The 16,267-nt window shown below is 36.1% G+C and overlaps 1 protein-coding gene across 50 annotated transcripts in view; it reads right to left on the reverse strand.

Moving 5' to 3' along the window:
• SCAPER (S-phase cyclin A associated protein in the ER) overlaps positions 1-16,267 on the reverse strand; it is a 521,170-nt gene that overhangs the window by 239,882 nt on the left and 265,021 nt on the right. For all 50 annotated transcript variants that reach the window (XR_011526452.1, XR_011526476.1, XR_011526453.1 and 47 more), the window contains 2 exons: positions 11,806-11,871; positions 1,551-1,677 (listed from right to left, as the gene is read on the reverse strand). Coding sequence is in view for 47 of the 50 variants with exons in the window: in XM_070573827.1 (XP_070429928.1) it covers positions 1,551-1,677; positions 11,806-11,871 (193 nt within the window). In the remaining 3 variants the exon portion in view is untranslated. The remainder of the gene's footprint in view (positions 1-1,550; positions 1,678-11,805; positions 11,872-16,267) is intronic.

The raw sequence follows: 16,267 nt of genomic DNA on the forward strand, positions 1-16,267 counted from the left end.
CCCTTCAGGTATATGCTGCAGACTAGAACAATGATTCTCAAAGTATGGTCTTTGGACTAGCAGCATCAGTGTCACCTGGGAACTTCTTAGAAATACAAATTCCTGGGACTCACTCCAGATCTGCTGATTCAGAAATCCAAGTAGGGCCCAGCAATCTGTGTTTTAACAAGTCCTCTAGGTAATCCAGATGCAGACTAAAGTCTGAGGCTCCTTGCTTTAGAGAAATTCTTGTCCATTTGTTCTGATACAAGAATGTTTGAGCAGCACTGTCTCCAACCCCCGGCCCCAACCTCACACACACACCAGTCTAATCTTGAAAACAAATGTCCACTGTCAGGAGAATGGATAAAAAAATTCTGTATTAACACAATGAAGTACTCAAGATACAACAGAGACAATGAATGAAAAACAGCTATATTTTATAAGCTTAAATAAAACTCTGAACCATAACTTTGATTGAAAAAAAGTCACAGAAGTCTACAGTATGATATTTTATACTGGTCGAATATAAGCAAAACTAAATAACACATTTTTTTAACAGTACATTTATGTGATAAAGCAATAAAGCTACTTTTAGAAAACAAAGAAAAGATACCCCTTTAATTCTGTACAGTATTTCCCGCAGGGGGAACAGAGGTAGGAGGATGTGGTGAGGAAGGATCATACTGGGAACCATAAATGTACTATGAAGAGTCCAGTTCTTAAGTTGGATGGTGAGTTCACAGGTGTTCATTGTATTTTTGTTATTTTAATCACTAAATTCTTTTGTATACGCCAAATGTTATATAATAAATTTTAAACCCAGAAAATGAAAAACAAATGCAGGTAATAAACAAAGATGGTCATAACCTGAAATAGAAAAGTTAGAAACCACTTAAGTGATATAAATTGTGCTATGTTCATTCGGTTACAAAGAATTTTTAAAGATATTACAAAATATTTTTGATAAAATTAGCCAGATAAAAGAATGTAAAAAATGTACATTGAAAGGATTAGAAGAAAATACAATAAAATGTCAACAGTGGGTATTACAGGGAGTTTTATGTCTTCTCTGTACATTTAAAATTTTCTATAGTGAATAATAAATCCTTTTAAAACCATTAAGGATTTAACTGTCATCAAAACATTTACCGACTCTAAGTCATTAAAGAAACCTGCCAAATCTTCTATTGGAAACAGGAAGGAAATTGGTGTGGAAATCTGTGACTTATGAGCTTTATAATTGAAAGTTTTATATTTTCTGCCATAAAATTGTTTATCTTTATTATTATGATCTCATTTAAAATAATTTCATTTTGTTTGTAAGCATAAAAATATGACTAAGAAAACCATGACCTAAAAGAATACATTTTTGCTATTGAGGACTTCAATTAAAGCAATTGAAAACAACTTCAATTTCATTAACAAAAGGAAAAAACATCCATCAACGGTGACCAGCTTTTGGAAAACACAGAAGAAATGCATATACTGAGAGTCTGCCTCATAGCCCTATGTCCTGTCATAGAAAGAACAACAAAGATTAAGGCCAGAGGCCAGTGATAGTTACATACCTCTTTTTCTAATATTCTAGCGATCTCTCCTAGGGTCCGATCTAAAGCAGAAACCTTATTGTTTGCCCATGAGCCACTGTCTTGTACTTGTTGCTGTTTTAGAAGATCTTTGGCTAATCGCTGAAGTCTGCAATACAAAATGAAAGGGAAGAATGACATTAAGGAATTAGACTATACTACTTCATTTTCCTCAACATTTTGAAATAAAAGTTACTTTCATTATTGTACTAGAAACTGCTTCACAGAGCACCTGACGGGGAAGAAAAAACAAACCTCTCCTAAGGCTGGTACTACTTTATATTCACAAACACCAATCTAGTCCTCATGGCACAAAACAGAACTAGAGGGCAGTACTGTCCATCCACGGATTAAGCTGGAGCAATTGCTGCAATCAGTTTCCACGTTGTGCTCAAGCCTGAACAGAATTGGAGATGGAAGAAGGTGAGAGTATGACAGCAGAAAAAAATGAGTATAAGAAACTGAGCACGTTTTCACATATTGATTTAAATCTTCAAGGTAGACTTAGATATTGTGTTATAAGCACTGTAAACTCTCAAAATGTCAAACTCCTTGAATGTCAAACTCCCCATGTTCCAATTTACAGGCAATTTGGGGAATGCTTGCCATTGCTGATGTCATTTACTTAGATAATAGAGCAATTATTTGCTTTTTACTATATATTATTTAGATTATGTGATTCTTTAGTAAGGGGACTGTGTGTAGCATTTCTTTGTAGTCCTTACTTCTGTTTCATACATCTCACTCTTTGAGCAATCCTCTCTCCTTTCCACTTATTTGCTTGAGCATTCCACCAACAGATACTCACCAGACACTCTCCCAGATCTCTCCACTTTTCCCCTATACATCATCACCCTATTATCTTACTTCTGTCTTTATCTATGACAGATTTCATAGGCCATCTTTATAATCACTTCCTTCTAAATGTGCTACATTCCCTCTCTGTTGTTCTGTTTGTTACTCTTACTAGCCAAACACTAGCAGTGGAAATAAACACTAATGCTTGTTTAGCTCTTTCTGTGGGCCAGGCACCATTCTCAGTACCTTGCACATGTCAATTTATTTAGCTGGATTAATGAACATCTGCCAGCCTTTTCCATTTCTGATCCTAAGAAAAAGTCATACCATAACAAAGACTGGCATGAGTATAGATTCAGGATCTCACTAAATCTGTCTAGTCTGCTCACTCTCCCACTCTCCACAAAGACTTGTTTCATACATTCCCCAGTCTCTTCAAAACTCCACTTTACTTTCTCTCTCTTGCTCTCATAAGAAGATCTTATATTTCATAGAGAAAATATAAGCTATTGAAACAGGAAAATCCTTACTTTCTGCCACAGAATCTACAAGCCTATCTGCATTTTACCCATATTCTCCCTTTGTTTGTCACATTACAATCAAGGAAGACTGATTCCTCCCATGTAGGGCTAATCCTGACACACAGGCTCTGTATGCATGATATCTTTCTGGATCTAAATCCCTCTCTTCTTCTTGCTTCAGTGCCTTTGCAAATGCTATTCATTCATTCCTTCTGAAATGCTTCCTCCAACTCCACATTATCTAGAAAATTCCTACTTATCCCTTAGTTTTTAGTTTAAACTTTACTTTCTCTGATTTTTGACTATTCCTTCAAATCACTCATCACAAGTCTCTCCCATGCAGAGTTTTACAACAGAACTTTCTGCAGTGATGGTAATGTTCCATATCTGTACTGTCCAACATGGTGGCTGCTAGCCAAACGTGGCTATTGTTCACTTGAAATAGAGTGTGACTGAGGAATTGAATTTTCAGTCGTATTTAATTTTAATAATTTAAATTTAAATAGCCACACGTGGCTACAAGCTATGATATTGGACAGTGCAGAAGCATAGTATTAACTTCGTGAGAGAAGGTTCTTGTCTACCTGTTCACTGCCTTATTCTAATATACTACCTCCAGAAAGTGTATTCAAAAGAAATTTAATGATGAATGGCTTAAGTAGAAATTTCTTCTTTACATTAATCTTTCTCTTTTCCCTTCTTCTCCCCAAAGACCCCAGTACATAGTTGTGTATTTTAGTTGCGGGTCTTTCTAGTTGTGGCATGTGGTATGCTGCCTCAGCATGGCCTGGCGAGCAGTGCCATGTCCACACCCAGGATCCCAACCAGCGAAACCCTGGGCCGCCAAAGCGGAGCGTGCAAACTTAACCACTCGGCCATGGGGCCAGCCCCCACTAATCTTAATAATACCTGTAATCTCATAGGTTACAAAAATTTCATGTACATGATATTATTTAATCCTCTGAAAGACACTGTCCATTAGTATTATTCTTGTTTGAAAAATGACGAAACTAAGTCTCAGGAAAATTAGGTGACTTTCCCAAGATCTCACAACTGGTTAAAGGTACTAGTGGGACTAGAAATCTAGGCCTTTGATCTTCAAATCTCATGCTTTTGCCTCCATACCTTATTAATCAATTCAAATAAGGAAATTTTATTCACAAATGAATAATATCCCAGAATACAATTTAATCTAAAAACATAGTTATGTAAAAATTTAAAATTTCTCAAAGAATGAGACAGCAAATACAGTTCAAAAAGGCACTGGTGAACTCCATGTTAAACCTAAGCTATCCATATGAAGATTACTTTGATTAAGTCAAAGAATGAATACAAACTCTAAAATCAGAAATACCTATACTTGAATTCTGGCTCTAGCCCTACCACGTATGTAAACCCTGGTGAGGTTACTACTCGGAATCTCAATTTCATCATCTTAAAAGTAGAGATTTTATATATATTTCTATATATCTCCTTTCAGAGCTTTTGAAGATCAGAGATAATTAAAGTAATATACTTAACACCATTCACTAAACACTCAATAAATGATCAACTATTATTACTATTCATTGACAGAAGGTCTCAATTTAACAAACAGAAAAAGGGAATATAAAAAAATACAAAAATAGAGTAAGAGTAACATACTTCTTTTCCCTTCTGATCAAATATGGGCTAGAGTCCCATCCGATTAAAGTTACCAACCTTATCATGTGGAAGAATATTGGCAGTGAACTTCATTGTGTGATAGATAAGTAGCCACTTTAGCTTTTGGCTGAGTAAGGCCTGCACACCAATGTAACTAAATATCCAGCCATAGCAATGGATGCATATGATTCTAGCAGTATTCTTACCAAGAATGCTCACATTCCCCTGAAAACCAGGGGTACTTAGGGAGGTACAAGGACCATTTTAATTCACAGAATACAAGGGGCTTGTATTTCACCCTGAGGTAAATCAAATCTGGGATTCATATGAACCTACCCTTCAAGGAAGAATGCCAAATCAAGGGGATGCTTTGGTAACATGAGCTAAACCTCTGTTTCATTCCCTGCCTCCACAGAAATACCACAAATAATATAGCCCCTTTCAAGAAAACAGCACCAGATTTTGATTTATACTATAAATAATTAGAGACTGTCACAGGACTCAAACCCTGAAAACTACATTTTCCCTACAGAGCAAGAACAGGAGCTGTTTAGAGGGTGCAGTTTTTTAACACAGAAATTGTTATTTGAGTTACTTGTGGCAGATAATTTTTCTAGCCTGAAAAGAACGAATGGAGGCTTCATAACTCCTAGCCTAGAACAAAAGAAGTATCTGTGAGGTAAATGGCTTTGTGGAGAATGTTGTAAGGTCAGATATTTTCTTCTCAAAATTGAACAAATTCCAACAACAACTAAATTCAAATCTGTCACTGGTAAATGTGAAATGTGAAAGCACCTCTGTAAGGAGCCCTCATTTTTATCACAGTAAAGTTTGGTGGGTTCATCAGCATCACTGGGAAGATTTGTAAAGTTTAAGAAAGGGGACTGTGTTCATTTTAGAAAATAACATTGTTCTTTAGTGAGATGGACAGGAAGATATAAATACATTAACTTTTTTTCCTTTCACTCTATTTGAAAGGTACCCGGTCTAAATTTAGGGCTTCTGGTTCCTTTTCTATTTTTAAATAATATGCTTACACTAAATATAAGAACCTAAGAAATCCCTATAAAAGATGAAAAAACAGTATACATATATTGCTTCCTATATTGGATATCTTTCATTTTCGCCTGTCAACATTGCTTCTTGTGGAGAAAGAACTCTTTCCCTTTTAGGGAACTACCTCGCTCTCACACTTACATGGGTATATTAGATGTGCTCAGTGCTATTAGGGTGTTGCTGCTCCCAGACTCTCACTCTCATTAGAATGAGCTAGGAAATATGTGTATATTATTTTATAAATAAATATTTAAAAAGTAACATATTATAATATATCCATATCCCTACACATTTACATCTATATTTATTTCCATTTATATATATTGGGAAATAAGAGTTAAAACTGATACCTACAACTCCAAGTCATCACCATGGGGTTTTTCTACTCTCCTGGTGGAGAACAGAGTATATTCTCCTACTGGAAAAGAGAGTTTATTTTATTTTTTTTTTTGAAGACTAGCCCTGAGCTAACATCTGCTGCCAATCCTCCTCTTTTTGCTGAGAAAGACTGTCCCTGAGCTAACATCCGTGCCCATCTTCCTCCACTTAATATGTGGGACGCCTACCACAGTATGGCTTGCCAAGCGGTGCCATGTCCGCACCCAGGATCCGAACTGGCGAACCCCAGGCAGCTGAAGCAGAACGCGTGAACTTAACCGCTGCGCCACGGGGCCGGCCCCAAGAGAGTTTATTTTTAACTCTCTTCTCCAGCAATGAGCAACCTGCCTCCCATCATCCTTAATATACTTATTTATTTGACCAATCCCTCTACATGTAACATACCATCCATCTTTGTTTCTGTAGGTATGCTATTATGTCTCTACTTGGGCTCTGACTCCCCATTCTGGGCTCTTCTACCCTTCTCACCCTGCCTGTATTTTGACACCCTTTGCCTCCCTCTTTACTTGGACTCTGATAGATTGTGCCAGGATGTTTTTCCATAGAGATGCCCTCCTCACTCTGCTCTGATCCTCAACCCAGAGAATGGTGCCCTCTACCACATGGAAGCTCCCTTCACTTGGCTTGGGCTCTGAGTCTCCACACCTGGCCACACCCTTCTCCCCCTGCATAAATGTCCACCTCAGCCTACTCAGGCTCTGACGCCTTCCACTGCACCACTGCTGCCTCCAGCCATCCCCTCAACGCAGATGGTGCTCTCTCATCTAATGGCTTCTGGACTGGATTTTTCTGGGAAGGGGTGGGGAAACTGGAAGATGAGAGGAAGAGTAATTTTCATTCACTAGCTACAATAATTTTATATGGAGACATTTCTTTTCATTTACTATTTGGTTATCAAGTTCAATCAGTTATAATAATTATCCTTTCTGAAGCTCAAACTGTTCTATCTCTGTTCTGTAGGAAACTCTTCAAGTTGGCTCCTGAGTCCTTTGACAATACTAGCAGTCTTCGAGAGCTTCCCTGCCATCTAGTATGACAGGACATTCAGATCTAGAATTAGGCATTTTTCCAAGAAGTTCTTGCCTCTTTTACGAGAAATGATATTTCAAGTCCTAAATCAGTGAGCACAAGGGATGCTCACCGCTACTGCATTGGTCACTGTTTCTAGGTCTCTTCAACGGACAGAGTGAGGAAATAAATAAATATGTGTATACGAACATACACGTGAATGTATATATGTACACACAAATACGTATACATACACAAATACACACACACACACACTTTTTAAAAGATAAAATGCCTCATAAATTAATTTAATTCAAATTCAGTCCTACAGGGGTTTTACCTGATCTCTACTATATCTATCTCCTTTCTTCCAGACTGAGAATTCAGGTTCTCAGGAACACAGGGGATAAAAGAATTCTAATCTCCATAATCTCCTTTACTTTATCCCATATTATATGCACAACAGACTCAGAATAACATTACTAATAATATCACCAGTATAATTAGAGAACGGTTAATTTTTTAGCATATGTTTCCCCCATTCTCCTTGATCTTTTTTCTAGTTATACTATAAAATTATCTGAGATACAGCTATCATGTAGTCTTTTTCTTTCCAGCCATCAGTTTTTTTTCTTTCTAGCCATCAGTTAGTCTTAGTTCTACAAGAAACTATAACTTGAGTGTTCATCACTACTCCTTATGTTGATGTGTGTTTAATAATTTTGATTGCCTAAAGTTCATTCTCTATTGGTATTTAAGATCCTCAAGAAAAGAAATGAAAATGTGGATCAAGGATTTGTAACTGGCAACACTGATTTCTGAGGGCATAAAATTATCAATGTGCAAGAGCAAAAACTAAGGCAACATTGTTCACACGCACCCTTCACTTGAGAATGAAATTCAGATGCTTTTCTCAAAGTGGTTCCCTGTACTTTCCAGTGAAAACCTGTTAGTTATTTTGGGGTTCTCCTTTCCTTGCATTTGTTACCCTAGTTGCTTCTCTTTGCTTTCTTTCACATCCTTGTCAATACCATGCAGGTCTGTGGCTGTTTGTTTCTATCCACTTGTTTTTTGGATTTCATGGAGATATCTGGTAATGTGGTTTTGTTGTAAACGCTGCCATGGGTTTCTGGTTTTCTTAACTAGTTAGCTGGTTTCTATGTAAGGATTTAAAAATACTGAAAAATTATATATCTATTGCTACTGCCATTTTTTCTAGACTTACAATTTAAAAGAACATCCTGGTTGTCCCGTGGCCAACAGACTGTAGTGAGCAACGGCAGAAGCAGTGTAAGACTAATTAGGAGGCTGCTACAATAATCCAGATAAGACATAATGGTAGGTTAGAATACTTACTACGGAGGTAAGGAATAGTGGTCAGATTCTGAATATATTTTATTCTGGTGAGGATGATTTGCTCTGAGCTAACATCCGTTGCCAACCTTCCTCTTTTTTTTTTTTTTTTTTTAAAGATTTTATTTTTTCCTTTTTCTCCCCAAAGCCCCCCGGTACATAGTTGTGTATTCTTCGTTGTGGGTTCTTCTAGTTGCGGCATGTGGGACGCTGCCTCAGCGTGGTCTGATGAGCAGTGCCATGTCCGCGCCCAGGATTCGAACCAACGAAACACTGGGCCGCCTGCTGCGGAGCGCGCGAACTTAACCACTCGGCCACGGGGCCAGCCCCAACCTTCCTCTTTTTTTGCTTGAGGAAGATTAGCCCTGAGCTAACATCTGTGCCAGTCTTCCTCTATTTTGTATGTGGGATGCCTCCTCAGTATGGCTGATGAGTGGCGCAGGTCCGCACCCAGGATCCAAACCCGTGAACCGAGACCACCAACACGGAGCAGGCAGAACTTTAACCACTCAGGCACAGGGCTGGCCTCCAGATTCTGAATATATTTTAAAGATAGAGCCAACAGAATTTGTTGATGGACTGAAAGTGAGAAAAAGAGAGGATTACTCTAAAGATTTTAGCCTCGACTTAGAGGATGGACTTGCCATTTTCTATGATGAGCAAAAATATGAGGGGTAAGGTTTGGCAGAAAATTTCAGGAATTTAACTTTGCACATGTTCACCTGAAGGGTAAAAATGAACAGACAGACATCCAAATGGAAATGCTAAATAGGAAGTTGGATATGTCTGGAGTTCTGGGGAGAGGTCTGGATTGTTTAAAATCATGAAACTGAATGAGATTACCAAGGGAGTAATTCTGTTTGAATTCTCAGGACAAAGACATGCTAAAGTTAGAGGTTAAGAAGATGGGAAAGAACCACACAAAAGATACTGAAAAAGAGCAACCAGTCAAGTAAGAGACGAATCCAGAGAAAGCTGTGTAGTAGATTGTTACGTTAAAGGCCCTGGTTGAATTATGTCTTGCTAGTGGTGACATGTATGGTCTCCTCATACAGTGACTCTGGACTTGGCAAAATGACTTGCTTTGGCCAATGGGACATAAGAAATGTGACACAAGCAGAGGTTTGATAAGATTTGACATCCCCCATGAACACTGATGCAAAAATCCTCAACAAAACAAGCAAAATGAATTCAACAGCATATTAAAAGAATTGATTACTATGACTAAGTAATCTTTCATCCTCAAGGGGGCTGAGGCAGGCTTCCCTACATGGCAGTCACAGGGGAACAAGAAAGTGAGGTTCAGAGCAGAAGCCTCAAGATCTCTGAGGCTAAGGCTCAGAAGTCACATATTGTTTCTACAGTAGTCTGTAGGTCAAAACAAGTCAAAAGGCTAGAACAAATTAAGAGGAAGGAAAACAGAGTTCACCTCTTGATGGAGAAGTTATATTGCAAAGGGGCACGCCTCCAGAAATGGCTCAACTTTTGACCATCTTTGTAAACACTACAGTCATATATTAAATTTCCTCAAACATTTGGATCTATTTCTAGATTGTTTTTAAAAATCTCTTCCATCAATTTGTACTATTATTCACATGCCAAAGCCAAATTATTTTAACTACATACCTGTTAACTCAGTCCTACCTCATACTCCCTTCTTTTAAATTTTTTTTCCTAGAAATTCTTATTTATTTTTCCATATAGTCTTTAAAATGATTCTATCTCTTTTTAAAAACTCTGTTATTTTATTGGGATTACATTATATTTGTAGGACAACATATAGAGAATTTACTATAGTGTGTCTTTTCTCCAAGAGTATAATTTGTCTTTCCATTTATACAAGTCTCCTTTTATATCCTTTGTTAGTATTTTAAGGTTTTATTTTTATAGAGTCTTCAGATTTCTTGTTGAGTTTATTTTTAAATAGTTTACTCTTTTAGTGCTTTTGTAAATTATATTTATATTTTCTAACCAATTATCAGAAAGAAAGGCTATCAATTTTTGTATTCTGGATATGCTGTTGCATAACCTCAGGCAAGTTACTTACTCTCTCTAGGGCTTAAGTTTCCCTAATGAAATTCATTGAGTTGTTGTGAGGAATAAATGAGTCAATACATGTAGAGAGACTGGCATAAGGTTAAGGCTCAGTAAACATTACCTATTATTAATATTATCACATTAATTTGGTAATCAGCCACCTTACTGAATTGATTTTCTTGTTTCTGCTAGTGTTTCACTTGATTCTGTTGGGTTTTCCAGAAATGCAGTATCATGATAATCTTGATAATTTTGTTAACTTCTTTAATATTTTATATATTTTTTCTTTTAGAATAGCAATGGCTAATAGTTCCTGAACAATAATAAATAAAAGTAATTACCTGATGGGTATTTTATTTCTGACAGGCAAGAATATTTCTATTGTAAATAATTGCTACATTAAAATGCTATAGCATATCTACATAAACTGGTTAAAGATATTCCTCAATTTGTGGCATTTAAGCTGTTTCTTGACTTTTTCACTGTTAAAAATCACATTAAGGGGCCTGCCCCATGGCATAGTGGTTAAGTTCAGCACACTCCACTTCAGCAGCCTGGGTTCACAGGTTCAGCTCCTGGGTGCAGACCTACACCACTCATCAGCCACGCTGTGGCAGCGACTCATATATAAAGTGGAGAAAGACTGGCACAGATGTTAGCTCAGGGCTGATCTTCCTCAGGAAAAATAAATAAGTAAATAACTAAACCAGTCACCTCCATATACAAATATTTGGGCATATTTTGCATTATTTCACTAAGCAGCCTGAAGTTTATAGTGGATGTCCTAAGCTCTGGATTCACATTGCCTTTCAATAAGACTACACCAATCTGCACTCACATTGACAGCGTATGTGAGTATCTTTCTCACTGCACTTCTATTGGCAGTATATTTGAGAGAAGCAAAATGTTGATGTTTTTGTTTACTTAGCTATTGTGTAGTTACACTTACACCCAATGGTGGAGTCTAAATCCTTTTCTGTCAAGTAGCCATCACAACAATCCTGAAAGAGATCTCCTCAGAGCAAGAACCAGCACAGCCTTGCCAGAACCTGTTCTGATAGAACAGAGGTTCTCTACCTTAGCACTATTGATGCTTCTGGGTGAGATAATTCTTGGCTGGGGGAGACTGTCTTGTGCACTGAAGAATATTTAACAGTATCCCTGGCCTGAATGAACTTGATGGCAGTAGCACCATCTCCCCAAGTTGTGATAACCAAAATGTTATCACACATCCTCAGACAAAGCCAAATGTCCCCTGGGAAAATCATCCCCAGTTGCATACCATTGTCTTAGGAGAATGAACTTATAGGCATCAGATACAAAGCCTATGATGACAGGCATACAATAATAATTCAGATAAAGTTTTGTTACCGGCAGAGATTGAAGAGATAGAGAATGGCAGTGTAGGATAAAATACTCACTTTGCTTTATAAGGTGAGTCAGAGCCAGAATTTTTTGTTTCCATTAAACTCTCATATTCCTTGGCCCTAAAGAGAAAAAAGTTTTATAACTGTTATTTTGCTAATTTTTAAAACAAACTAAAACTGTGGCTGTGTTTTTCTTATCCCAGTATTAGGAACATTACCACATTAATTTTAACACTTTGATTTCTGAGATTGCTTCTTTAAAATACTATAAATGTTATCAAAAAAGACTGAAAAATACATATTTTCTCACAGGATAGAGTGCAGATTCATAAAAACACTGCTGAGATTACACACCTGGTACAGAATGGTGCTTATTTGTCAGAACTGGTAAAATCATGATGATTAAATCTGAAACCAAATTGAGTTTCTACAAGGTAGCTGAGGTGGTTGAATATCTACGTACTTCAAGAGGTATATGATGCAAAATTAAATACAGGTATAGAATAGTCATTTAACTTTAGAAATAATTTAAAAGGCAGTGGAAATAACCAGACAATAAAATATTTATTTTGCTTTGGTTTTGTTATTTATACTGACTAAATACCAAAGGTCTGGAAAAATCTGCGATAACACTTCTCTGCCACTGTCTAATTATGCTCTAGCTTGCCTGAACCAGGTGATAGTCGTCAACAGGTAATCGATCTAAGGCAGGAGTCACTACAGCAATCCATTAATATTGACTTAATTTGTCAGTTTCTCCTTTTGGAGGAAAAAAAGAAAAACGTTACTTTATATTTTAACTGCTCACCCAAAGGGTCCTAGTCTTAAAGAATTAGTCCAGTGACCTATGACAGAATTAGTCACAATGTATACCAATCCAGAGAGCAATGACAGGTGAAAAAATAAACATTGCTTCACAAAAAATGTGAAAGATGCAAATTACAATAGGCCTAACGAGGAAAAAGCAAACTAGCACAGGTTATGCTTGGGAATGAAGGAATAACTAAATTGGAAGTAAACATTAAATTACATAGTGTTTCAATCTATGCATGCTCATTGCCAGCAGGCAAAATACTAAGGCATATCAAGATGGGAAATAACCATTTTGTAGTTGCAAGTAATTACAACTTCATACGAAAGGTGTAAAAAATAACAATTATGCAGGGCTGAATTATTTTTCAAGCACTGTGCCAGGAGCTACATACTCATTGTCTCATACAGTCCTAAAAATTCGATATGGTATTATCCCCATCTTAGAAAGAAAAAACTGAGGCTTAGGAAGATGCCTGTTATATCAAAACACATTTATCTAGGGCTTACAGAGTTTGGAAAGACTAAATCCATTCCCTCATTCATGCATACATAACTAGGAAATTATCACCCAAAAAATCTTAACTTTACCTGAAATGGCAGTTAACCACTTTTTCCTAACTTGAATCTTGATTCACTTTTAACAATCGATTAAATATTCATTTTTCAGAGTCCCTACTCTATAAACTAAACTAGACTATGGCGGATAATGAAAGGTATATACATAGCAGAGATAAGGTATATACATACGGGGAATATTCAAAGTATTTACTCTCCATAAGGAAGAGGAATACATAACAGCATTAAAACATACAGAATTCTACAAAGCAGAGTAAGTGACAGATGAGTATTATCACAAGTGCACATTTCCAGCTAAGATGCCACAGTAAGTTTTCTGAAGGAAATGAAACGTGTACTTGCTTAAAAGATAGGTAGCATCTGAATACACAAAAAAAGAGAAAATGGCATTAATAGCAGAGAAAAGTGAGCAAACGATGCTGAACATGTAGGAAAATATGAGTTATACTAAGGGAACAGTGTACAGTCCAGTTTTGCTGGAGCAAAAGATCAAAATATGGGAATAATGAGAGAGAAGGCTGAAAAGAATCCTTTCAGATACGCTATAATTCTGATGATTTACTTTTTAGATAACGACCCACTTTATTAAGATTTTGAATACTGCATTCCCTCGTTTTTAATCTCCATGTCATCTTGGTTATATTCTTTTTCAGCCATAATGCGGGATATTTTTGTTTACTCCATTTTAATTTTCGTTAGCCTTTCACAGTTTACCAGTATTCTCAAAGAATCAGATCTTATCAACCTCTATTTGTTTTTATCCTCAAAAGATATAATACATCCTAAGTGCTATATGTGGAAATAAATAAATAAATACATATATCCTATTTCCCGAGGGGGTGATGTGAATACTGTTCTAGCTCCTTGAGTTGTTTAGGCCATTTCTACCGCAACTGATAAAATCATTTAAGACTAAATTTCATTCTGAGTAAAGTTTTGGCCATATTCCATAAGATTCATGCTTTTACTGTCACAAATTACAAATAGCTTCTAATTTCTATTTTGATTTACTCCTAAAAAACTTTTGAGTCAAACAATGTGTTCTCCCTCCCCTCAAACCCTTGGTCCCAAAGTATTCATTTTTTTCATCTTTTTAATTTTTTTTTCATTTTGAGGGACAGCTTTACTGAGGTTCCATTTACATAAAATAAAAAAAAACTTTAAATTTTAAGTGAATAATCTGATGAGTTTTCACAATTATGTCTACCAATACAACTGAAACCACAGTCATGATATAGAACATTTCCACCACCCCACAAAATTTTCTTGTGTCTCTTTGAAGTCACTTTCTTCTTCACCTCCTTGCCCCAGCAACTACTCATCTGCTTTCTACCACTACAGCTTTCTGAATATCAAATTACTACAATCATACATATTCTATAATGTCTGGATTAATTGATTTAGCATAAATCTCTTGAGATTCTTTCATACTGTTGAATATATTATTAGTTCATTTCTTTTTACTGCTTTGTAGTATTCCATTGTTTGGCCACCACAATGTACCTATTCACCAGTTGGATATTTCACTTCTTTCCAGATTGGGGCTACTATGAACACTTGTAGACAAATGGTTGCATAGACAAATGTCTTAATTTCTCTTGGATAAATACCTAGGAGTGGGATCTCTGGGTCATACGATAAGCATGTGCTAAACCTTAAACTACCAAAATATTTACTGAAGGGGTCATTCCAATTTGCATTTCTACCAGCAAAGTATGAGAGTTCTAGTTGCTTTAGTCCTTTGAAGAGTATCTTGTTTAATTTCCTTATATTTGTGAATTTTCCAGATTTCTTTCTGTTACTGATTTCTAACTTCATCTCCTTGTGGTCAGAGAAGATACCTTATAGGATTTAAATATTTTAAAATGTATGGAAACCTGTTTGGTGGTCCAATATAAGGTCTACGCTAGAGAATATTCCATGTACACTTGAGCATAATATGTATTCTGCTGTTTTGGCATAGAACGTTCTCTATACATCCACTGGGTCTAGTGGTTTATAATGTCATTCAAGTCTTTCACTTCTTTGTTTATTCTCAGTTTAGTTGTCCTATCCATTTTTGAAAGTGGGGTACTGAAGTCTCCACCTATTATTGTTGAACTTTCTATTTCTCCCCTCAATTCTGTCAGTTTTTCCTTCATATATTTTGCGGCTCTGTTAGGTGAATATATGTTTGTAATTGTTATATCTTTTTGATGGATTAACCCTTTCATCATTATATAATATCCTTCTTTCTCTATGGTACAATTTTTATCTTAAAGTCTATGTTGTATGATACTAATATAGTTACTTCAACTATATTATTTTGCCGAGGGTACTCTCTGCATGGAATATGTGTTTCCATCTTTTCACATTAAACAACTTGGGTCCTTATATTTGAAGCAAGCTTCTTGTAGATAGAATACAGTTGGATCATTTTTTTTAATCCATTCTGCCAATCTGTGCCTTTCACTGGAGTCTTTAATGCACTAATATTTAATGTAATTACCTATGAAGATGGACTGACTTCTGCCATTTTGCTATTTTCTATGTATGATATCTCTTTTGTCCCTCACTTCCTCCATTACTGCTTTATTTTGTGTTACACAGATATTTTCTAGTGTACCAATTTCAATCCCTTCTCATTTTTTCTAGCATATACATATTTTTAGTTATTTGGCAGTCATCCTGGGAATTATAACTAACGTCTTAATTCGTAATAACAGAATTAATACTAACTTAGTTTTAGTAGTATACAAAACATTGTTCCTATATAGTTCTTTACCTCTTTTATGCTCTCATTACAAATTACATCTTTATACATGTGTGTCCATCAACACAGGTTTAAAATTATTGTTTTGTGCAGTTGATTTTTAAATCAAATAAGAAAAATGAGGAGTTACAAACCAAAAATACATTTATATTGACTTTTATATTTATCTGTGTAGCTGCCTTTACAAACTTGTTCTTCATTTCTTTGTGTGGATTCAAGATACCGTCTACTGTATTTTCATTTCAACCTGAAGGACTTCATTAGGAAGTTTCCTCAAGTGCAGGTCTAATAGCTACAAACTCTCTCAGTTTTTGTTCATCATGAAATGTGTTAATTTCTCCTTCATTTTTGAAGTTTTGCCAGATACAGAATTTC

Source organism: Equus przewalskii, chromosome 1 (assembly GCF_037783145.1).
Source record: "Equus przewalskii isolate Varuska chromosome 1, EquPr2, whole genome shotgun sequence".
NCBI lineage: Eukaryota > Metazoa > Chordata > Mammalia > Perissodactyla > Equidae > Equus > Equus przewalskii.